This window comes from Myiozetetes cayanensis, unplaced genomic scaffold (genome assembly GCF_022539395.1).
Source record: "Myiozetetes cayanensis isolate MyiCay16 unplaced genomic scaffold, myiCay2020 scf5-8, whole genome shotgun sequence".
Taxonomy (NCBI): Eukaryota; Metazoa; Chordata; class Aves; order Passeriformes; family Tyrannidae; genus Myiozetetes; species Myiozetetes cayanensis.
The window spans coordinates 40,085,260-40,110,218 of record NW_026087742.1 but is presented as its reverse complement, the minus strand read 5'-3'; the positions used below and the strand labels follow the sequence as shown (position 1 = coordinate 40,110,218).

The window sequence follows — 24,959 nt, the reverse complement described above, 5'->3', positions numbered from 1 at the left end:
TCCAGCATGGGCTCCTCTCTCCATGGATCTACAGGTCCTGCCAGGAGCCTGCTTCAGCACGGGGCTCCTCTGGGGTCACAGCCTCCTTCAGGTGCTTCCACCAGCTTCAGTGTGGGGTTCTGCATGGGCCTTAGGGGGTACTTCTGTTCCACTGTGGACCTCCGTGGTCTGCACAACAGGCTGCAGGGGAATCTCAGCTCCAGTGCCTCGAGACCTTGGGGTCTGCAGGGCTGTTTCTCTCACCTATTCTCACTGTTCTCTCTGGCTGCAGTTGCTCCTGTGAAGTAACTTCTTTACCCTTCTTAAATGTTATCCCAGAAATGCTACCACCATTGCTGATGAGCCCAACCCTGGCCAGCAGCAGGTCTGTCCTGGAGCTGGCTGGCATGGGCTCTGTCAGACACGGGGGAAGATTCTGGCAGATTCTCACTGAACCATTCCTGCAGCCCCCACTACTGTCAAAAGCTCACCACACAAACCTGATACAATTGGCTTTAACATTTTGCTTGCAGTCTATTTGTACTTTGTTTTTAAATGCTGTGTTTGATCAGACTCATAGTAGTCAGCATGTTGTTCAAGACAGCACACAGAGAGAACAAAAAATAATGTTGGGAAAATAATAATGCTAATAGTACTTAAGTGTTCAGGGGAATTTTCTGTCTTTTTAAGACTTTACAAATGGATTAAATAAGCACAGTGACAATTATTCCTTCACAACTTCACGTATCTTTACCAAAGCTCCATTATTTTTGGAGATACTAGTTTAAATAAGTCACAATTAATGCAATTTACCTTTTTCATACTGTCTTCTGACCAAGATTCCATCCACAAAACCTGACATTTCTTATACAGTGCTGGATTACTTTCACAGTTAATTGTGAAATTTATATTAGTGGGATCCATTATCAAGACAACATGCAGATTTTGTTGGATCCCTAGGAAAAAGTAACATATTAAATTTTTAGTACATAACAATCTGACTACATGATGGTAGTTTTATTGTAAATACAACATAATTTACTGTCCTTCAAATACTTATCACAAGGTAATTTCTGGGAAAAAAAGAGCCTATAATATCAGATCACACTAGGACAGGAATGCTTATAAATAGAACTTAATTTAGAATCGTGGATTTTCATTATGTATATTACAGTGTATGTTTTAATTTTGAAGAGCTGACAGTATTTAAATAGATATCACTAATTCTCATTCCAATTCATATAGACCAACAGAACCAATTAGAAGTAATTTCAGGGCCTGAAATTTTGACTGTCAACATTTATATTCTTTCAGTCATATTATTTATTTGTAAACTATTTAATCTTCTTGGTGGTCCAAGGAAGAAAGAAAAATAATTAAGAAACCCACTTGTAAACCTGCTTATGATTACTCAGAATCCAAAGTGATTTGTATATATATTAGGCAAATAGAAGAAAACTCTGGTACTAGATATATATATAAGCTATACAAACCAGAATACAATGGGAACAAAAACTTTCTTCCTTCTAATTACTTTCAATAGCAGATTTCATATCATTTGTAGGAGATTCATAAATACAAAGTTTCAGATAGAAGAACAAATTTTAAAGTGAGGGTTCTGTGCCCTCAAATATCACAGTGTTATCATTATTCCTGCCTGGTATTTAATAATTAACTGAAAGTTAAAACCACATGCAATAGAAGGACCATGTTAGAAATCATCTGTCCACTATTATACCACTTCCTAAACTTCGTAATAAATTATAACTTATAATTCTGTTGACATACGGTGTGTGAAATAGTTGAAAATTGGTCCTGTAAATCCATCTTGTGAGGCTTGATCCTTCAGAGGGGATAGCAATGGGTCTAATTCTTCTGTTTTATATAGCCCAGGAACTTCTCCTATTTCAAGAATGAATTTAAGTCAGATAAAATACACTATAATTCTTTAAATTCCTTTGAAGGATTCCTTGAATCCTCTGTATAGAGATTTTGATTATGGCAGTATTCCCCTCCATACTTTCATAAGTATCATCCCATGCACTTCATCATTCTTTTCATGATATCATGAAAACAATGAACCAAATTATAGTGATTCGATTTAATAGTCTACTTTGTTCATACTGCTGAAACGTATTTCAAAAGCTCATTCAAATCTACTCCAAAACAACACTGCATAGGTACTGACCCAATTCTGCATAGAAAACAAATCAAACCAGGATTGTCATACACCAGGACACAGAAATATGAAAGTGAGTAGTTGTCTAGATCCTCAGATGCAGAGATTAAACAGTGGATGACAAAAATCTGATACTGTAAGAGGGTTTGGGAGTGCACCTGAGAGACAGGAAAATCTTATCAATCCGCTCTTACACTACTGCAGATCAAAAAAAAAAAACATTTAGCAAGCTAGACTCAGTCCTTCAGTGACCTCTCTGATCCAGGAACAAAGCTGGACAGCAAAATAAAGTCACTTTTGTTTCTTGTTATCATTATTAATCATCTCACTCCTTTCAGAAAAGTGAGCTTTGCTAGTGTTCATTTCAGTAAAAGACTCAATCTATACAATCTAGTAAAGCATTGGAACACTTCTCAATTTTGAATTTTATTATAAAAGGGAAGCTGTAGAGTAGAATGCATTCTCATTTTGTTGTTATACTTTTATAAAGAACTCCCTTGAAACAAGTTAGAGGAACTGAAAGCACCTGTACTATCGGGTAGGTTAAAGAACAGCTAAGTGAACTTTGAGTCAGGTTCTCATGTACAAGCACTCTACCTAAAACAGCACAGCAAGGTAACTAACCTGTCTGATAGAGATATAAAGTTAGAAAAGATCATCTTATTCTGCCTCATTAGCTAACTCTGTGCGGTAAAACTAGAATCATTTTTGGACTTGCCTCACCTGAAGACAGTAAACTGTTGATCATCTCCAGGAATGTGGAATGAACAAACTGATAGTCTTCGAGCAGCAATACCACCTGTTGTGCTTCAATGCCTGCAAGCTCCATCACCTAGAAGCAGGAAAGACATTTGAATCCCAGTGTATGGAACATATGTATTGTTCATAAGATAATGATTAACATAGAATATCCTGAATTGGAAGAGGCCAACAAGGATCTTAATCTTTCCTTGATTATATATTACATACATATTTTCTCAGCAGCATCTACACTATTATACATTTACAAAAGATTTCTAGGTGATTCAGTTATATGAGTTATTAAATATAAAGAACATTCTACCTAGATGTACAGCTTGGTAATGAAAAAATAATTAAAACACTCTCTTTCATAGAGTATATTTATATATATGACTGAATGATAAAACTGTATTGCTCTTTTGTGTAGGCGTATCTCTAGAATTTTCTTTAGCATTGCTGAAGGTAATGAGAAACTCCTGATTCAAGGTTTGCATTTGATTTTAAATAATATGTTCCCTTTCATCAGTCACTAAAATGTTACTGGATTCAGCTACTGGCAGATCATAGTAGAGGTAGAAAATAAAAATATATACAAATATGAAAATATATACATGAAAAAGCCTTTCCAATATTCACAAAAACTTTGAATTTATGACATCCACAACACTCAAAGAGAACTCTGGTATTTAAGAAACTGGAGTTTCAGTCAATTGAATAAAGAACATTATATACACCTAGATAGAGAGAACTTCTAAAAATCTACTCGCTTCATTTAGATTGTTGTCATTTTGCTTCTCTTAAAATATGTCTTCATACAACACTTTTGTGTCCTTCAAAATTCCCACATTCTTTTTTTTTCTTTAATATACACCTCAACATTACAAAATGGAAGACAATGAGTGACTTACATATTTAAGATCACTTTTGAACTGCTTCAGCTCATAACCTCTGGAAATTTTGGGAGTAATCAGAACAGCTCCATGCATGTGACTAACTAAAGAGGTAACTGTTCGACGACCTACACCACTTCGTCCTGCCAAAAGAAGTGATCCTCCAGGAAAACTTAGCACTCTGTCCACTTTAGACATATAACTGAGGACTTCTTGGAACAGTAAAATCTCTAACTCTTTTTTGTCTCGTCCATAATGAATGATACCCTATTAAAAAAAAAGAGAGGAAAAAAAAAAGTGTTTACTAATAATAAATAAAAGCAGTGAGATATGAAAGCATCCAAAATTTAGAAGTTTAGAAGAGTTTGAAAGCTTAAGAGACCACACTGATATTCATTACAAATAAATTATTTATGTGACAGAATTTAGATACCTTTACCAGTAACGAACATCTCACACTACCCCCAGCACTAGGGTACCCTAGAAGTCTTTGATATATTAAAATAGGAATCTACCACTGAACTAATTAAAATTGAATAACGGACCAGAACAAAGTCTGAGCCATCTGTGACTACAGATTAATTAATTAATAACTTAGAAGATGTTTTAGGCAGCTAATTGCTGCATAATTGCAGATTATGAAAATTCCTAGTGAAACACACACAATAACAGATCCTAAAATTAAATTCTGACCTTGTTATACCAATTAAAATCTCATCTTTGAAGCCCAATGTAACTGTGTAGTCAGAAGAAAAAAAGCCCAACAAATTCTCTGCTGAGGCTATTGAATTTCATCATTTCCCATACAGTCTATTGGTCACAAGTTGGCAATTAAGTAGAGGGATTAGTTTCCCATCTGCAAGAGCAATTCATCAAACGCTATTAAGGGAGATGACCTCAAAGCTCTCATCCTAAAAATCAGATACCCTAGCAGAGTTAAATGTTTGCATTTCCTCATCAAGCTCATTTTTTGTACTTCACTGCTTAAAAGCATGTCAAATCTCCAAACATTCCATTTGTATTTTTCAAATAAAAATTACATTACCAAATCACAAATTCAAAAAGTAAACATTTAATAAAACACTTAGGTACTCAAACAATACACAAACATATATGGAATTAAATGTTTTTCAAAATATTGATTCATCAAACTTGTAAATCAGCAGCAAATGCAACTGATTTTTCATTAAAAAAACCTTGCTACATGATACTTCCTACTGCCTTCTACGTAGCATCACAAACCTTCCCTCACTCAACCAAATGTAAAAGATAATGCCCTGAACAAGAAGCAGACCCCACCCTAAACTGGTGCTTGCATGCTACTTCTTGCAAAAAAAAGTCTTGAATCATTGTTGTGAACCTTTGCTATGTATATTCTTTAATATGTCTCACTTTCTGAATGATATCTTTTAGATCTGTTGAGTTTAGTCTGCCAAGTGGCCTCCCATATGGTGGTAGTGCCTGTCCTGGCGTGATGAATGCCTCTTGACAAGCTCCCCAAGTTACATAGAAGGTATCTGTGAAAATAAAAGGAAACATTAAAAACTTTAGGTGTCCAGCTCATATGCTATCTGACTTGATTCCTACTATATTTCAAGCTTGTATGGTATGCTTCAAATAGTTTACCTGGCATATTGTCCAGAACTTCTGAGCCCCAATCACCTTGAAACACTTTCATCAAGACATTATCAAATGCATGAAGTTCTTTCACGCCAACAATTCTATCACGGAACAAACGACGTGCTTCATAAGCAACAATTTCCAATACATAGTCTGCAGTTTGAATCAATGATCCTACAAAATTTAAGGAGATAATTAACTTTATATATTTATAATAAATTCTCAAATTTCCATTTCAAAATTTGAGCTTGAAAATGAGCAAGTGAAATTACATACCAGCAGGAAAGCATCGGTAAGGAAGAAAGAAGAGAAAAAGTAAACATTATGAAGTGCTTTTTAATAATATCTTTATGGATCATTACAAGATAAAATGAAACATATTCTATTAATTTTATGTAGTGAACTATTAGGCATTTTTTCCCTCTACTGAATTACAGACAGTTCATAATTTTAAAAGATGAATGAATTGCATGTGGAGGCAACAGTACAACTGACATCAATAATAATTTAGGCCATTTTAGAACGATTTATCAATGAAAACCAAGTAAGTGACTTACCACCTGCTAAATCATATCTGAATAAACCAAGAACCCATTGAGTAAGAATACATGGTGTAAAAAGGTAATGACTGTGATCATCAACTGTGAATTTCGCTCGTACCTAAAAATGGGAGTTAAGGGGGAGAAAAAAAGTGATGTTTTAAAATGTAGAGCACTTTTTCTAAAATACCAGATAAATTAGTTTTCTATTTGGTGTACATTTAGATATTTTATTAATGGACTTCTTGTTTATGGTTTTCTGATCAGAAAAGATTTTCTCAGAACATTTCTTCTCTACCATTTCTGACAGAAACAACCACACATGTCACCTAGAACTGTTAGTGCAGTATTATTGGACAAAATACATATTTTTTTAAAGCAATACTAAATATGAAATGCAAAGGAAATATAGACGTGTAATAAAAAACTACCTAAATTAGTAACACTTTCTCACTACAAAAGACTTCATACTTTCTCTTCTCCCAGAGAGGATATTTGAATATACAACTGTTTCTTTAACTCAAAGAAAAACTGCCTTCATCAGTTAGACTTAGAATACATTGATAACATCATATGAAACTCCTGGTAATTGGCGCATGCCAGCCAGTGACTAAACCCAGATTCCAGTCATAAAGATCAGTTTTGTATCACAGTTCTGCCTAGATGGGGGCATGCATACGTTATTGGAACATACAGCAAGCACCTACATCCCCACAGTACCTACTCCAGTACAGCTATGTACTGTTTAAGAAAAGCAAGTACTTAAATGTTTTGCTTGATAGAAGTCAACAAAATTTTAAGTGGGAGGATAAAATGAACTTGTGTGTCTAAACACCTATTTTTAACAGTGTAAAATTTTAATAGCTAATGATGTCTGTAAAGCACTCCACCCTCCATCTCTCTTCTCTTTTCATAATAGCATCTGTAACAAGTGGGCACAAAACAATCTGTTGAACTGTCTCCTCATCCATTAAGTGTGAAAACACCACTAATCCACATTTTATAAATCAGTAACTGAAAGTATTGAAGGGTTACAATGTATACCAAAATCCTAAAATAAATCTGTGGGAAAGCAGGAATACTTACCACTTACTCAGTTTGCCTCTAATATCTAGGATTTTCTGCAAATAAGTTGCTCTAAAATTGATACTAACTTCATTAAAAAAAAAAACTTGGATTTTAATACTGATAAACCTTTTTATTCACTTGTTATTATCAAAAGCTAATTGTTTTAAAAAAAAAACCCTGAATTGTTCAAATCCTTGTAAATAGAAAAAAGATTTCCATACCTGTTCATATATTTGAACCATAGATCCTGCTAGCTGATGTATTTTTGGTACAGAACCCCAAACAGGGTGATCCTTTAGGTTTTTCTGTAGTACAGGTTCCAAGTAGGCACTATAAATAGTTTGCAGCTGTTCTCTTTCTGGATAGCTAAAAAGGAAAAAAAAAAAACAAATCATTATGAACTATCAATTTTTTTTTAATTAAAAATGAGTCAAACTTGTATACACAATTACTAAGAAATTTCAATGAATAGCATTTCCATACAGCAGCTAAGTAAAATTATCATTTTATTGCAACAGGCCACTGTCAGAAATTTCTAAATACATCTGTTGATGTACTCAAACTTAAACAAATAAACTTCTTTACAATTTCTCTAATTTTGTAACCAAACAGCACCTTAATAGAAAGATGCAGAAAACAGCTTACTGAAAGCAAAATCATCCAAAAGGAAACATATTTCAAACACTTCACTATCAACAGGCAGTGACCGATTCCTCTTAGCTGGTTTCTAGTGTCAAGAGGCACCAAACAGCACCAAATCAGATGACCCCAAACTGTTAGAAAATATGAAAGACTAGAACAACCACACCTTTTTAAAGACTAAATGGAGCAAGGGCCTTATAAACAGAGGCTGAATCTGAGTCCTGAGAGTTAGACTAATTTTCACATACTTACTCAATTGCACAGAGACGAACAATAGAAGTAAATCTCGAGGTAAGTTTATGTCTTCCTAACGTTCCTCCAGCTGACATGGAAGCCACAATTTGGATGTTTTCTAAACCAACCCATTCCAGATTTTCATCATAAAATCCTTGATATGTAAGAACCTTTAATAATTAAATAAATATTTCATTAAAAAAAAAGTCAACAGCATATCATACAAAGGAAAATATAATAAAATAAAATAGTGAGAAGTATACCATTATTTCTCTTTTCTTAATTGCCAGAGGTGTATTACTCCTCACAGTTTTGTGTCAGTTGCAGACTTCATTGTCCAGATCATTAAAGAAGATGTGAAGCAGGTACTGTCTTCCAATTACGCTCTGTGCCATTGATCATCATCCTCTGGTCCTGGCTCTTCAGCCAGTTTTCAACCCACCTCATTATCTGCAGCCCATATCAACAGCTTTTTTGTGAGGATTTCTTGGGAGACAGCATCAAGGGTCTTAGATAGAAGTCCAGCTAGACTATATCCACTGCTCTCCCCTTGTTAAACATGACTTATCCTTGGTGAATCCATGCTAACTACTCCCAGTGATTTTCTTGTCATTCATATGCCTATTGCATTATAACTCACTGAGATGAGCACTGGCTTTATTTACTTACACAAATAAGCCAAATAAAAATGGTATCTTATTTCTGGCTGACACCTACATAGTCTATCCAAGTAGAAACAAAACTAATACCAATGCAGATGCAGGGTGTTAACTCTGAAAATAATCAGTGTAGTTATTTACTACATACACTAAATTATATAAGTATACTTAAGTATACTTAGGCAACATAAATAATAGACTTAAATGTTCACCTGCTGTAGAAAAGCCACGAGAGTGCTTGTTCCCCATTTATCAGGTTTGGGTAGATTGATGTCTTTTAAGTACAAAACAAGCCTTTCACAGTCCTTTGGTCTGTATACTCGCCCAGTGTTTGTACTGATTACAATGCAAGTTTGACTTAGTTTTTGTAGAAGATGTTGAGAAGTAGTTTGTGCACTGCAGTGAATGGTAGCAATCTGAGTGGATCGGAGTTGAGAAAATGCATAGTGAAGCAGCATCCTAGAAAAGCAAACATGTACATACATACAAACATAAGTAAATTAAACTGCTCTGTATCCAAATATATTGTATAGTTTTTGAATTAAAATGCATATACTATATCCTGTATTAATGGAATAGGTGGAGCATGAGGTTTGCTGAATTCAACATTCTTGCCTTTAAAATCGTGCTATTTCCTATTCACAAAATTCAATAAAATTTTGTACACAGCCACACAAAACAAACAGTTAGTATAAATACCTTGATTATAGTGATCCAACGCATATAAATAAGGAACTTAATTTAGGCAAGAGAAGGAGCTAAATTCAGTTGTCTGTACACAGGCACCTAAGTGACTCTTGAAATGAGACTGAAATACCTCATGTGCCTCTAAGCTGTTGCTCCATAACAGCACAGGTTTTGCAAAGGTCCTGTTTCATATCTAAAAGCCTCATTCAGATGCATAGTAGCAGTCTGAACTTCCCCTGTAGAACTTCGTAAGAATTTACCTATTTGCCACTACAGAAGGTTTGTTTCATTAGTGACCTAAACAAGTGATATTCTATCAGAAAGTCATATGATAAAAGCATTATAATAAAATATTACAATTTCTGTCAAATAACTAGAAGTATATTTTACTTAAAACAGGAACTACTTTTTACCCCTTTCCGCATCCTTCAGGACCCACAAGAAGAAATGGCTGCTTATTATTAATGTCTAGCCAAGGTCTAAAGTAATCTAAACTTCTCTGCATGTCAGGGGTTTGGATGACAGGAAGTGTTTGGAGATTACTGAAGTCATCAGCTGTTAGATTTTCAGGTTTTTTCAGCTGATACATCATTAGCTGTCCAGTGTCAGTGTCATAATATGTGTCCAGGGGCTTCCTCGGGTCTGGTGGAGACTCTTGTGCCCAACTGAAGAGCTTTAGAAAAAAATAAAAATAAAACTTCAATTAAATCTGCACTCCTAACAAGATCTACCATTTTAAACTAATCTGAAGAATGTTCAAAGAATAATTTTGTAAAATCACTATTTGATAGTTTAAGGTTGCCTTTGAAAATTCAATCATGTCATGCATATGCTATAAGTCCTTAACCAAACAGTAACATATTACTTTTCCACTTTTCATAATATAGAGAAATTCAAATAAGTTGTATTTTGAAAAGCTTATGATTTGGGGTTGGTTTTTTTTTTTGTTCTCTCCAACACAAAACCCAAGTGTAATTGTGGAAATAATTATCTCCAGGGTCAGCCTTTTGAAGACACTATGTACCAGCATACTCACATAGTTTTCTAACAGTGTTGCCTAGCCCATGTGCCCTCAAGTATCTACACAGAGCACATACAATACATAACCTCAAAGTAATGCTCTAAGAACATCTCCCTAATGAGGTGCAAAAAAGTCCTCACATCATCACTTCAAGCATTCTGAACAGAAAAAAATTCACAAATATAAATGTGTATTACATATACAATACATACAGACACACACAGTCTGCTATAGTGGGTCCTTGCAGAAAGCAGTATGGACAGAGGTTTGCTATCTGGGATGGATGCACTTAGCAGTCTATCAGTGATATATGAAACACTATAGACAACGGGGATTACAATCAAATTAGAAAACAAAGATTACCTCTTTTGCAAATTCTTGTCGTGATTTCATGTTGAGATTGCCACCAAGACCACGTAACAAGTTAATAATAAACTGTCCACGATCAGTACACCCATGAAGATGAGACAGTCCATTCATCACAGTTCCAATTAAACTTGTTTCTACCACAGAGTCATTCTGTAAATTACAAAGTGTAGTAGATTTAAATATATTTCTCAATACAAATGTGATGTATTGCTAGCAGGTTACTATTACTCATTGCTTTTTGACACTTACACAAATAATGAAAGATCTCAACAGTGTTATTGTTCCAGAAAATTCACTTGACATTAAACTATTTCTAAGAATTTATTTGGAGGTTTTAATTGCAGACTACAAATTGATGTAATTTAGGATAAGCAATCAGAACTTTCCTTATAGATTTTCAGAATCTATAAGAAATAAACATAACTGCATACTGTAATTCTTTCTTTTGAACAGCCTTGGGATCAATATCGTGTTTTTTCCTCTGTATCCATCTGGAGACACTTTAGAAGTCTAAAAGTCACCATGGGTGAAGAACCAAGAGAAAAAATAACAACAAAATCACAACAGGTCCATATAAGTTACTCAAGGGGAAATAATGCAGATCTCTTAAAGACTAGCTTATGGTCACAGCAATGGGGATGTCTCCTAAATAATATTTTGTGCAACATAAGCTACTAGATCAATGCAAATCCAATTCCTTCAGAAGAAGGGGAGGTTGGGAAGCATCTAGAATCCTTAAGAAAATCTGGCATATACAAAAAAATTATCACAATACACATATCAGAATCCAGATAATATACAAAGTTTTGGACTATCCTTTTTTAAAATATTTTAATTACATATTACTTTTCACCTATTAAAGCATTTTTCAATTAAGGTTTTGAGTAGAATCCTAAAGAGCTAAAGTTATATACTTAATTCCAGGACAGATTAGCAGAAGCTGTTAAAATTTAGCATTCTGAACAGTCAAAATACTTTTTGATATACGTCTCTATCAATCTTTTTAGGTATCTAGCATTAAATTTCTCCTCAACCTCTAAGAAGCTTCAGCTTACACTGTGCAACTTGTCAAATTTTAGCCATTTTGTGTTATAGACAATAACATCAATCTAGAAAATTTCTTCATTTTTCTTAGTTCAGATATTAAAGTCTTTTAGATCTTTGAAAACATAAAGAAAAATGTCTGGTATGGAATAATGTAATGCATGTATTTCTGTGAAACTTAATATCTGTTTTGATTAGTTTAAATGGTACTGAATGTTTCAAAACTTTAAGTACAGCAATCACTTTTTGGAAACTTATTAGAATAGTTCCAGTATTAATTTTATTAAGGAAACAGTTCCTTTATGAAGGAAACAGCTTGGTCCAGCAAGCACCAAGCTTGCCAGAGTACAGGATGTGTTTAGACAGTGCTCTCAGGCACATGGTGTGATTCTTGGGGTCATCCTGTGCAGGGTCAGGAACTGGACTTCAATGATCCTTATGGGAACCTTCCCACTCAAGATATTCTATGATTCTATAAAAAAAACAGAGATTTTTTTACTAACAATTTAAAAATTAACCTGAATGATCTCTTCAATGTTAAACTTCAAAAATGTATCATACTTAACAGAAGCTGACATTTGATTAAGTATTCATTTACTAACCTTCTTTACAACCCAGTTTAGAGCCTTTTCAAAATAGTCACCAATCCAATTTTCAAGGTTGTACCTGCATTCTTCAGGCTGACCTCTTAGCCAAGACTTTATCAGAGCATTAAGATCTGTATCTTCATCACTAAGTCAAAACAAAACAAGATTCAGATAAATACAAGGCATCCACACCTTTAAAGGGACTGGTTCAAAATTCCAGAAGAAGTTCAGGAAGATATTTTAATAATTTCTAACCCATATTTGGGCTCTCTAAGTATCATATACAAACAAAGAATCCACCATGTCTTTTTGAAAAAGTCTGAGGTGTATTAGCCAAAAGATTATAACATAACAACACAGAAGGGACATGCAACCTAAAGCAAACTTCTCCAGTGACTGGCTTTGTAAGTGTAAGCTACAATCAACTGTACCATCCACTTGAGAATACCTTTCAAGAAAAGTAAGCATATTTTCTTACTTTAAAAATATGGAGTACTCCAATGACTTACCTCAGAAAGATCATTCCCATTCTAGATATTGTAGCAGGAGAGGCACAGCTAAGGTCATGAGTTTCAAATATAAAGTTGACATTTGAGCCAAACTGAATTCTTTCTCCACTAGGCATAGTCAACAATCTGTTGTCATCCAAAACGGAATTCAAAGATTCAATCCATTCAGGATCAATATCACCATCACAAATTATCCATGAAGTAACATCTATTTCCAGGCACAAAAATAAAAAAATCCAAGAAAACCACTTAAAAATATCACCCCTTGCTATTTTAACACTATTTAGTACTCTCTTCATTATAACTTAAAAGTTCTATGAAGATATACCTTACATGCTTTACCTTCTGCTACCTATTTCTATTTTCTTATAACAGAATTTGGAGTCTGTATCAGGGCTCTTGACTACAATTGTTACCAAAAGGTTTTCTTACCTTATGCTATCCACAAATAATGATACAATATAAAAATGTAACTGAAAATTAATCATTTCAGTAATTTAGGCATAATGATGTATAACTCCTCACAGACATACCTTGGGGCTCTCGTACCACTTGTCGAGCACTGTTTGTAAGCACACCATCCGACCATTCTCTGGTGTCCATGTCAATATGGCCCAGCAACTGATGTCGAGGCATAGCTTTAGGATTCATTGTATACTGTTTCACTACTCTGCCAGTTTTACCAAGTGCTGTCTTTAACATCCGCCAAAGTGTTGATTTACCTCCACCACTTGGACCTACAATAACTACACCCATTCTTTGACGTAGCTGTTCATATAATTCCAAAGTCTTCTTGATCTAGATAATAAAAAAGATAATGGCTATTTAAAAAAAAAAATTGTAAAGCTATATCAGACATCCTCTTTTTTAATGTTTTTCCAATTTACTTTGCATGCGCTTTCTTGTTATAATTTTAAATTTTGAAACAATAGATATTTGCAGAAATAATTAGAATCACGATACAGAAGAATATCAAGAAGTTTATTTTGCATGTTAGAAGCATTTCACTAAATTATTGAAATAAAAATATTAGCCATCTTTGGGCATATTTTTACTGAGCAATTTATGAATCTTTAGCCACAGAACTTCATCCAGTTCTACAATAAATAGAAAACAAGACAAAGAACTGCTTGATAAAACCAAATATACACATATTTCCTTCTTTTGCTGTCCAAAATGTTCATTGGCATTTGTACCTGGCTTGAATGAAACTGTGTGTCACATGTTCAGATCTTAATTTTCCTTGAACTATTTTACTTTCAGTGACATAATTAATCTACATGCTTCAAACACACATCTAATTCTTTATATACATGTAACTAGAATCCAACTATCAGTTATTCTCACTTCTTTATAAAAGATTTACTTCAAAAGAAAACAGAAATTAGTTGAATGTTATAAATCAGTTCTAATTCAGAATAACTCATTTTGTTGCTGTAGATGGTGCTTACCTGCGTGCTTATAATTTCCAAGTTTGCTTCTTCAAAGACTTGATGTAAAGCTGTAGTTAACTCAGCATATTCCACATCTTGAAAGTCAATGCCAGGAAATACATCTTTAACCAGTGCATCAAAACGTGCACAGTCTGCAAATGTAAGCTTTGATGTGGTATTAAGCCTCAAAGCTTGAACCACCATGTGACTTTCATTAACTGGAAATAAAAACAGAGGACAGATCAGTTTAAGCTGTTTGTTGGGTTTTTTTCCTTTGAATATGTCAGCACAAGTCCACACTGCAAAGACGTTGAAAGTAGAATTGCAGCACAGACTTCATTCCAGTTCATGTACCACTCTACTAGGAAGTTAGGCAAATGCTTTACTGTAAGTATGATACATGCCTACAAATGTATTCTATTTAGATATGAGATGGTTATGATGCTGGCCAAAAAGTACATAATTGCCTAATAATTATCACAATAGCTTACTTGTTAAAGAACTCATGAAAGAAATTAAGAACCTGGATTCCAGACCTTAATCTGCTAGAGGTAGTTTGAAGTCCCATCTTTCAAGTGCATCCTAATTAACTATGAATATTCCAGAAGTAAACACTTTCCACAATTACTCCTGAATCTGAAATACCATGGATATTTAAGCATTTTGGGATCAGAATGAAAAAAGCCACACAAATTATTTACTCTGACAGAAAAATAGATACTCATGGTGGGAATGGCACAGGGCTCTCATCTCTTTTTTCATTTTTTAATTAAATTACATTCTCATATAAAACGTGTACATTTCCAGAAAGTACGACTAAGAACCACAGGTGAAAATCATCCTGTGCTTCTGTCCTGCTTCTGAATACATGACTGCCCAAAAACAGAACATCCAGATTCAACACAGGGGACAGAAAGTGTCCATTCTCTAACTTCCTTTCTTCCTGTCTTTTTCCCAGTGTTCCAGAGGTTAAATATTAGCATGCCCTTCTAAAGTCTGGAATAAGTTCAAAGTTTTTCATAATGAAAAATGTCCTAAATGCAAGTGCTTTTACAGGTAATTTTTCTAAATATCATGATAACCAGTTAAGAGGAAAAACACTGACATTAGGAACTTGATTTAGAAAGGTTGAACTGCTTTACTAAAGGAAGCAATACAAAATTTAAGTAGCATTTTGCCATACCAAAGGATTTTGACTCCAAAATACAAGCAAACATAAAGAAACAGGCAATTGCATTTGTTGGAAATGTCTTAAGCTTCTCAAAGTGAGGCATGAAAAAACAAACAAACAGAAACAAAAATTTCTGGATTTAAATTGTAAGTTAAATCCATCCACCTTGCCTTTGGCAGAGCTATTCAAAATTATGTTTTAAACCAGAAAACATTTTAGCAGGTTTCACATATCTAAACAATCTCAAATAGACTCAAAATAGTCTGATAACTTATGAATAATTGCCGCATCAGAGGATCAACCCTCCTGTCCTTGCAAATGAAAACAAAAAGTCTTTAAGAGTCATTCAGAGAAGTCTTTAAGAATCATTCAAAATCATTCCAGAATGAAGTCCTGTGTATATGTTCTTATCATCATATAAAAGCTCAATCTAGAATATGACAACGGTCTTTTGTGATCTCCTAGTGAAGGTGGGCTTTCACAGAATTTTTTTTTTTTATTTTCTAAATTGCCTCCAGATCCAAGCCATGGCTTCCCAAAACTCCAGTGAACAAGAACTCTGTAGTAAATTCTATCTGTACAAGATCCTAAAGAATCAAAAGTTTGGCATGGTCAATCTTACTTTCTTGCTTTGAATCGCTTTTCTTCAGCTGATGAAGAAGACTGCCACAGCCTCTCAAAACAGTCTTCAATGCTCGTAAACCCCAGTCATAGTGTTGCTGTGGTGTCAGAAGCTCCCTAAATTTGAAAATAACAATATTGTAATAATCTTTAGGTTACAGTGCCTGAAATCTTGGTTTGGCGAATGAACACGCTTCTAATAAGGTTTTGGGCAAAAGAGAAACTGGTAAGTATTTGTAGTGCCACTTGAAATGCATTTCAGATATGAGCAATGACACTCTGGAATTTTCAGAGGGGTTATATTCAACAGTTAATATATTTATTATTGCTCCTAACAGCACTAACCATAACCTCTGACTTTTCGTATTTTCTAATGTGCATACTTCTAATCAAGTAGTTACTTGCATTTCAACAATTTCAAGAGCCTAAAATCAACACAATGCTTGTGAACATTCATGTGCTCACATTTATATTTAGGGAGCATACTAGGGGAGCAGCAATTTGTCCCCTTGAGATTATAATTGCATTCCATACACTTTCACACCTCAACCTCCCAATATATTGCAGTATTTTTATTCTATGTTAAGTTAGTATCTACAGAGATTTGCATGATATACCATTTAAATTTAAGAGCTAGAAGGGAAGAGAATTAAAAAGGTACTTTACTAGGGGGAGGTGGGGTGTGTGAAAGCTTACCTTGCTAGATTAAAAATAGCCACTAATTTTCTACCCAGTATTTTAGCGTCCTTAAAGCCTTCTGAATACAAAATCACTTCTGCAATGAGTTCATTGTCTGGATGAGTCATAGCAACTGGCCTGAAAAGTTGTTTGAGATTATCAGGTAGTTTTTGTCTTCCTCCATAACCTTTTCCAGCAGGATTCAAAGTGATAAAAATTCCAGAATTATGATCCATTTCAACCTAGCATTAGAAGTGCATTATAATAGCATAATGTCAAATAAAACAGCATTGAGAAATGCTGGGAGGACTGTGCTTAGTTAGAGTAGTCAGTTTTTAAAGCTTGCTGTACCTTTTTGCCAAGCATCTCACATACAGGACTGTGTTTCTTCAATGCGTGTTGAATTGTCTGAATCTGCATGGATACTGCAGACAGTACAGCTTCCTCAAGTCTGTTGAATTCATCAAAACAGCCCCAGGCACCACACTTCACTAAGCCCACAAATATGCGCCCCATTGACTTCACATCAATGCCCTTAAAATTAAAAAGAATACTATCAAAATTCAAATGACAAGAAAATATAAAAGACTGTCTTCCCATCCACTAAAAAATGTCTGTAGAAATATTCACAAATTTCTAATGGCAACTGACAAATTATCAGAATTATTTCTAGAATAATATTATTAATACTAATAATATTAAATATAACTAACAATATATAATTCATAATAATTGATACTATTAATATTATTTCTAGAATATAATATTGCTTTACAAAGTATGGGCATAGACATCCAGTTTCCTAAATTAAACAGAACCATATTCACCTCGTCACAATTAAAGACTAAAACTTGTCTTCCGAGAAGTCCACCCAAGGCCTTTACTGATTCTGTCTTCCCAGTTCCAGCTGGACCATAGGGATTTCCTCCAAGGCCCATCTTCATGGCCTGAGTGAGAGTTAGATAACACTTATCTGTCAAAGGTGTGTAAACAAGTTTAGGGGAATTACCCTGCAAAAACAAAACAAATTATATTGACTGGGAGACAGAAATTATTGACAAAGTAATTTCATTCATTTCATTCATAACTAATTAACTACAGCCAAGACTATGAATTAGTTTCAAATTTTTCCTGATTTTATACCAAATGCCAAAGCATTGTTCAAAAGTTTTTAGAATTGCACATGAAACTGCATTCAGATATATAAAAGCAGCAATCATTTTAGAAAATACTTATATGACAATACAGCTCCTTTCCATAAAACTTACATTTACCCCATCAAGAATGAAAATTATTACCCTATCTTTTAATATTTTCTATGAAATAGCATGCTAAGGACACAACAAAGTTTAAAAAAAATGACAACAGTTTGGAGACAACCAGCAGCAGGTATCAAATGAGAAAGTGTTGGACACATATAAAAGACACTAGGTAAAAATTAAAATACCACACCTGATATTCATAAGTATACTGGAGTTCAGCATCCACCATCTGAACATAACATTTTTGGTCTTTCATATAAAATCTCAGCTGCTTCTTCCAAGCCCAGTCTTCAATATCGTGAACCTGAGCTTGATTCAGCTGCTTCACCACATCAATGTTATGAATGATATCAAGAATCAGAGCTTTAAGTTTAAGCTCAAGGATTCCTGATTCTGCAAATAATCACACACAAAAGTAAAAAAAAATCACAGTAGTGTAGTAAGGAAGACACACGTCACCCATTCTCAAGTTCATTGTCCTGCTTTTTATTATCAGTAGATTTTAGTCATATCTTATTTGAATTATATAGAGAAAGGTTTTTTATTTTCTAAAGCAAACAGCATAAAATGAGATCCTGACAGACAGTGTGAATCATCATGTAATTTCAGTCATTTGAAGTGATTTTGTCTGCCTCTACATTCAAAAACAGAGAAAAAGGCTTTTCTGCAAAGCAATTTATTCCAGGAGTGTTTACAGCCATGTCCACTTCAGCAATCAGGTGGCATAATCTGTTGAGTGATCTGCTGAGGATCTGAAACCTCACCCTACACACACTCTGGAAATTTTACTCAGAGTAATTAAGGTGATGTGGAATGAATGTTCATTAGTAGATTGCATGCTTTAAGTGTATTCTTAGAATAAACTGTTTAATTTAGTTTCTTTTGAAAGATATCCAGTTTGTGTGCTTCTAGACCACTCCACAATGGGAATTAAACCAAAGTAAGTGGGAATAACCAAGACACTCAGTTCAAAATCACACCTATTATCTAAGCTAAAAAGTTACTGTAAATGTAGTATACAATAGATGGAATGAACACTCCTCTGATTTCTCAAATGGGTATAGAAAGAGTGCAGAAAAGAAGCTTAGACAAAGAACCATACTCATAGACTGCTGGAGGCAGGTGATATGAATCCTATTCCTAATCAATATAACAGATGTTTACAGTTCATAAATTATAAACTAGAATTTAAAGCAGTAACCAGCTATACAAATGTGGTGGAAGATTGTCAACTACACATCAAATTGAGTCTTTTTATACATATCAAGGTAAACCCATCTCACCTAACCTACAGTATGGAACTTTACATCTTAGGTAGTCACTCAAAGTCCTGCCTCTGGTCAAAAGAGAGGAATAAGCACTCAGAGGCGTAATTATTCAAACCCATTCATACTATATAAGATTCAGAACAATCCCATCTTGGGAATAACTAGCTAATTTGTTTTGCCTCAGAGGTACACAGGAATTGTTAGTTCTGAGGCAGATGCATACATCTAACATAGAAAATTACCCACACAGTTGTACAGTGTATATTGGCTTGACTCAACATATGTCAACTGCTTTTTGGCCGCTCCCTGTGAAACACAACACTAGGACACAGTTTAGTAGATGAGAACGAATTAGCAGTAGATATATAAACCAAAAGATAGAAACTTTTTAAAAAGTTAAGAAAATATGTTCGCAAATACATAAATTCTCTAAGATAACTTTTAATCTAAATAAAAATGTTTGTTATGATATATTAAAAACTCTAATCTTGGTAGTAATAGATCAGTAACCTTATGTAACTCAACTTCATGAACTCAGATAGAGATAGATTTATATAATTTCCTGTTAAAATATACAGAATGTAAAATATTACACAACTACAGTCATAAAAAAATATTATATATTAATTATAATTTTTATACCTGTACTCCCAGTATTTTCTATGCCGCTACCAATGTTAGTATAATGGTCCAGTTTAGCCATGAGTTCTAATTCTAACTGTTGCAGATTATGGCTTTTTATAGCACTTTCAACATCTTCAGTGAACTGAATTTGTTCTGCCAAGGAAAGAATCTTTGGAACAAAAAATTCAAGTTATATTTTATAAATACAGAAGACATAGAAAACAACCAGTTTTTCAATTAATTTGCTATTGCTGGTCTAAAGCATGTAGTAGCAAAATTTATAAGTCTCTTTTTCTATTAAATGATATGTTAGATAGAAACAACCATATTATGGGCATGCTGAGCCCATATTACAGGGTCTCAAAAGCACCTCTCACTTGTTGTGTCACTGATCTGCTACTATAACACTTGGCATTCTAGTTTCCAGCACTCTACTTATATTCTAATTACTTTACATTCAGTGTAAGAGCCCTGTTTGAGCTATGAAGGTTCAGTCAAACTTGGAACTAGAAAGGTCTGTAACAAAAAATTCCACCAATTGCGACAATCTGAAGATTGTAACAGTAACTACATTCTGGGGAAGGGAGAGAGCAGAGAAGTCCTGTGCGCAGACTGACAGAGAGGATCACTGAGCAAAGGACCTATGACAGAAAGTGACCACAAAAAAACAAAACAAAATGGGGCTCAAGCAGGGTCACTTCAACACTTTCCATGTCAGCAAGGAAATACCTACAGGGCAACAATTACTGGGAACTCTCAAACCTTCTCCAAGAACTCAATGTGCTCAGTTCCTCTGAAGTGCCTGTACACCAATGCACTCATTATGGGGAACAAACATAATGAGTTAAGAGATCTGTGTTCAATTGCAAGGCTCTGATCTTAGTGGGAATACAGAGATGTGGTGTGATGACTCCCACAGCTGGAGTGTTGCAATCAAGCAGTACAGGATAAGCAGGGAACATGAGGAGTTGGAGTTGCCCTTTACATAAGGGAGCAGCTGCACTGCATGGAGCTCTAAATGGCCCTGCTTGAGCAGGAAGTTGGACCAGATGACCTCTAGAGGTCCCTTCCCACCATAGCCGCTCTGTGTTTCTGTGTGATGCTCTCTGCTACTGGTCAAAATCAATAAAAGAATTTCATATTCATTACTATTCCTGCTTAGGCAGCTAAGCTTCAGAAACTCTGTCTACTTTAATCAGATTCAAAAAGGGCATTTTAATGTTCCTAAGTTTGCAGCCCTGCATGTGACATTCAATACCAACTAAGATCAAGAGTTATATAAAATGTAATAAATAGACAGATGTTAGATCATGTGCCATGTGAAAGACTTGAATATTTCAAATGTTTACAAAGAATTATAAGAACACATATCTTTAAGAATTTCTCTACACAATAAATGAGTAAATGGATTTGTTAAGGGTTATATTCTTCCAAATCCAGATATATCCTTCTCTATGAGATTCAAAAAAGATAACTTCTTTGGTAAATCTAAGACTACACAGTGGCATTACTGGACTACTACCTGGGAAGGGAAGAGTGATGGATCAATTGAACCTTGTGATTTTTTTCCAGCATCAACACAGTCAATTAACATTTTTTTCAGAGTCTCCTTCATCTCCGAAGCCAAACTGTTTAGCCACACCTGACAAAGAGATGAAAAAAACCCTCAAAAATTACATCACCAATTAATTTCTCAAAGACGCTTGAACCAGACTGGGATGTGATTTTCTTACCTCTACATCATTTGACAGAAGAACTTTATTTCTAAGTGGCACAGTTTCTCCTTCTACAGACTTCATGGCAATTATGTGTTTAAATTCTTTGTCAAAGCTCACACTATGAATGCCTATCAATCAGAAAATATCAATATATTGTCAAAGTCATTCATTCCTTAGTGTCTAGTAGTGGAAAAAAGGGGGAAAAAGCCTGCAACATATTATTTAGCTTTGAAAAAGTTTATTTCTAACTAAGTACATTTCACAAATGAAAATTGATGCATTACCAGCAAAAAGTTTCTTAAGATGGGACTGGATAACCAGGGGATTCGTAGACTGTCCTAGAATTTCTAACAAGTCATCATCTCCAATGAAATAGAATCTTGGAAATGCTGAGCGCTTTTCCTATATTAAAACAAAATAAATCAGTTTTGTTGACTTATATTCAAACTTACTGACTTTCTTTATAAAAAACTCCATTAATGTTGGCTGTACCTCCAAAAACTCATTCAAAGATTTCTGACATCTCTGAAGCTGGTCAAGTATGGTAATTAAGGTATTTTTTATTCCTGTCCGGGCATTCAGTGATGTTACCCTATTGTCCCTCTTGATATCTGACATAATGGATCTTGACAGAAAAAAAAAAAATTATAATTCATAATTTTATAATTCATAAAACCATTATAATTGTAATTTAAATACAATATATAAGTAGTTATGCAAATAAAAAATAACACACAGGTAAGTAATATAAACAGCTGATACATAACTTTCAGTTTTCAGTATTAATGATGAAACACTGCAGAATTTACATCAATATCTCTCCACTGTAATTTAAAAACAACTATTTTTTTGCTAAAATTTCTCTACCCCAAGCCAAGAAAATTCAGTTCTTGTCTTTTATTTCCTTGTAAGTCATTTCAACTCAAACCAAGACAGACAAAGGTACATATCTTACTATATGTCTAAAATCTACTCCCTTTTTATCTTTTGACTTGTTTGGATCAGATAAACTATCTGTTTCTCCCAAAAGTCTATCTGTGTTCTTTCTTAGTGAATATAGTTCTTGTCTTCAACATGATTCTTGAAAAAATAACTATATCACCTCTACTGCTGACAAGACTAATCTTGTGTTTGGTTGCCTTGTTCATGCTCTTTTATGTTTCATGTGATTCCTTTCTTCACAAGCACCACATTAAATGAAAACATTACCACCTTTACTCAGATATGTCACACTCACACATATATAACTACTGAATTCCTTTTGTTAACTATCTTCTCCATACATATTCCAATTGTTCCCGTATATTTTCACCATGAAAAATGTTCTAGACTACACATGTCAAAGATATTAAAAATAAATAAGTCTTATTTCATAAGACTAACCTGAAGTTTTCATCAACTCTGTTAAAACGAGACTGCTCTTTGGGTAGAGCTCCACGACCGAATATTGGTTCCAAATAGACCCATTTCCTTTGAATTTGGTTTAAATTCTGCAGATACTCATCCAAGTCAGCTAGCTTTTTTTCCCAGATGGACACTTTATCCTCAAAACCTTTGTAATATGGAGAGTCCTTAAGAGACTGTAGAAGACAGCGATGATCTCCAACCTGGTTGACTATGTCCTTCCAGTCTTTAATAAGCCTGATAGTCTTGCCTTGGCTGTCTTCATAATCTGTTAACATAAAGACAGCTCCAACTCCCCAGAGTTCAAGCTCACGTAATGCTTCTCTGATTGTGATTTCACCTTGGGCTCGACAGTTCAAATCCTATTTAAAAGCAAAAATAGATTTCATATGAAACTACAGAGCTTGCAATAAACTTTCTATTCAAAAATAAAATGCAAGTTCTACTCCTATAGTAATAACATTGTATGCATACAGAACAACATGTATAGCATAAAAGAAACCATATAAAACTATAGTTCCTTTATTTGAAATTATTCATACCTTAAGTTCCATTGCTTTCTCTATAATGGCATCCATCACTTTTAATAGGTCTCCAAATAACAAGCCCTCAAGTGTAGTGCCTCGGGGAAGACCCAGAAGACGAAAGAGATCCAGCCAATGGTCAGGAGAAAGATGTTCTCCCCTGACATATTTTAGGAGTGGAATTATCATCTATAGAAAAAATGCACACATGAATCCATCTAATCTTTATGAAAATTGCACCTCTTTGATTACAGACTGACATGCTATTCAAACAAAAAAAAAATTAAATTCTTAAACTGAGGTACATTTTTTCCAATTGCTGGATTTAAAGTTTAGCATTACAATTCTGAAGAAAACTCATTATTAAATGTGTGTCTACGTAAGCTACAATGATCTTCCTATTCACTGCATGGAACTAAAAGGTTCTCAAAAGTAAAATGTGCAAAACTGTATCAGAAGATATTTTGTTAAATTTTAACTGATTTTATTGTAAGAAATTAACAATGAGCTAGAGAATGAAGTCCACTATCCACTAATACTAAACCATGTTTTGTTTCATAGGCGTTTTTGAAATTCATAGAATCATAGAATTATTAGGGTTGAAAAGGACCTTAAAGATCACCTCATTCCAACCCCTCTATCATTGGCAGGGACACCTTCCACTAGACCAGGCTGCTAAAAACCCCATCCAACCTGGTCTTGAACAATTCCACAGTAATAAGCATCTTACTTTATATCTGTCCACTTCTTTTTGCAATTTTACTGTCATTACAGTATGTTCTTCCATCTTCCTCATTTTGTCATGCCAGTGAAACAAAAATTCTTCAAATAGGTATGTTTTACTTCTGCATGAAAATCAAATATAAAAAGGTCATAACAACATAATACTGCAACCACACATGTATGTCCATTAAAAACAAAGTAATAAATCATACCTAAAAGTAATCCAGTCTTCTTTGGCTTTTTCCTGAAAACCTTGATAAAACTCTTCATACAGTGCCCAGACTTCTGCACAACTCATAATATCTTGACTTACAACTTCTGACAATGAGAAGTCAGGCTCTTCCAACTTAAAATGATGGCATTCTTCACTGAATAAAAAGATCATTGTAATATCCATTACATTATTCCACTATACATTTATGGTTTAAGAAATGGTATCCTACAGAAATAATCATACTTTTTTAAGAAATATTATTGGCTTTATTGAAGAACATTGCTGCCAACTCCAATTTCCTTACAGTCTCCTTCTTGAATAGAAATAATAAAGGAATATGAGGGATAACTCTCCTACACAGCAATATTCTCCCATATTCCCTGTTATTTTCCATAAACTGTCATTCATTTTTTACAAGAAAAGTTAATCAATTTGGTCCCTTGAAAGCAAAGCTTGAAAGAAAATAATTTTGAATTGATTGTTTCTTTTTGATGGGTAAAATGAATATGCTAATTTTATTCACTATCATTTGGCTGCCAAGGTGAGAAGTT

At 34.2% G+C, this 24,959-nt stretch overlaps 1 protein-coding gene across 2 annotated transcripts in view; it reads right to left on the bottom strand.

Annotated features, from left to right (window-relative positions):
- Positions 1–24,959, bottom strand: part of DYNC2H1 (dynein cytoplasmic 2 heavy chain 1) — a 156,205-nt gene that overhangs the window by 107,531 nt on the left and 23,715 nt on the right. The window contains exons 23-52 of one of the 2 annotated variants that reach the window (XM_050333050.1): positions 24,407–24,562; positions 24,202–24,316; positions 23,490–23,660; positions 22,927–23,309; positions 22,036–22,168; positions 21,828–21,945; positions 21,559–21,671; positions 21,348–21,467; positions 19,844–19,994; positions 18,124–18,326; positions 17,499–17,681; positions 17,023–17,205; positions 16,690–16,913; positions 15,995–16,110; positions 14,220–14,419; positions 13,302–13,566; positions 12,769–12,976; positions 12,275–12,404; positions 10,623–10,778; positions 9,652–9,911; positions 8,764–9,010; positions 7,911–8,062; positions 7,238–7,382; positions 5,967–6,069; positions 5,416–5,583; positions 5,182–5,306; positions 3,808–4,056; positions 2,882–2,990; positions 1,768–1,881; positions 793–935 (exon numbers count right to left, since the gene is read on the bottom strand). In XM_050333050.1, coding sequence (XP_050189007.1) covers positions 793–935; positions 1,768–1,881; positions 2,882–2,990; positions 3,808–4,056; positions 5,182–5,306; positions 5,416–5,583; positions 5,967–6,069; positions 7,238–7,382; positions 7,911–8,062; positions 8,764–9,010; positions 9,652–9,911; positions 10,623–10,778; positions 12,275–12,404; positions 12,769–12,976; positions 13,302–13,566; positions 14,220–14,419; positions 15,995–16,110; positions 16,690–16,913; positions 17,023–17,205; positions 17,499–17,681; positions 18,124–18,326; positions 19,844–19,994; positions 21,348–21,467; positions 21,559–21,671; positions 21,828–21,945; positions 22,036–22,168; positions 22,927–23,309; positions 23,490–23,660; positions 24,202–24,316; positions 24,407–24,562 — 5,143 coding nt within the window. The remainder of the gene's footprint in view (positions 1–792; positions 936–1,767; positions 1,882–2,881; positions 2,991–3,807; positions 4,057–5,181; positions 5,307–5,415; positions 5,584–5,966; positions 6,070–7,237; positions 7,383–7,910; positions 8,063–8,763; positions 9,011–9,651; positions 9,912–10,622; positions 10,779–12,274; positions 12,405–12,768; positions 12,977–13,301; positions 13,567–14,219; positions 14,420–15,994; positions 16,111–16,689; positions 16,914–17,022; positions 17,206–17,498; positions 17,682–18,123; positions 18,327–19,843; positions 19,995–21,347; positions 21,468–21,558; positions 21,672–21,827; positions 21,946–22,035; positions 22,169–22,926; positions 23,310–23,489; positions 23,661–24,201; positions 24,317–24,406; positions 24,563–24,959) is intronic. The other variant, XM_050333051.1, reaches the window with a different exon arrangement.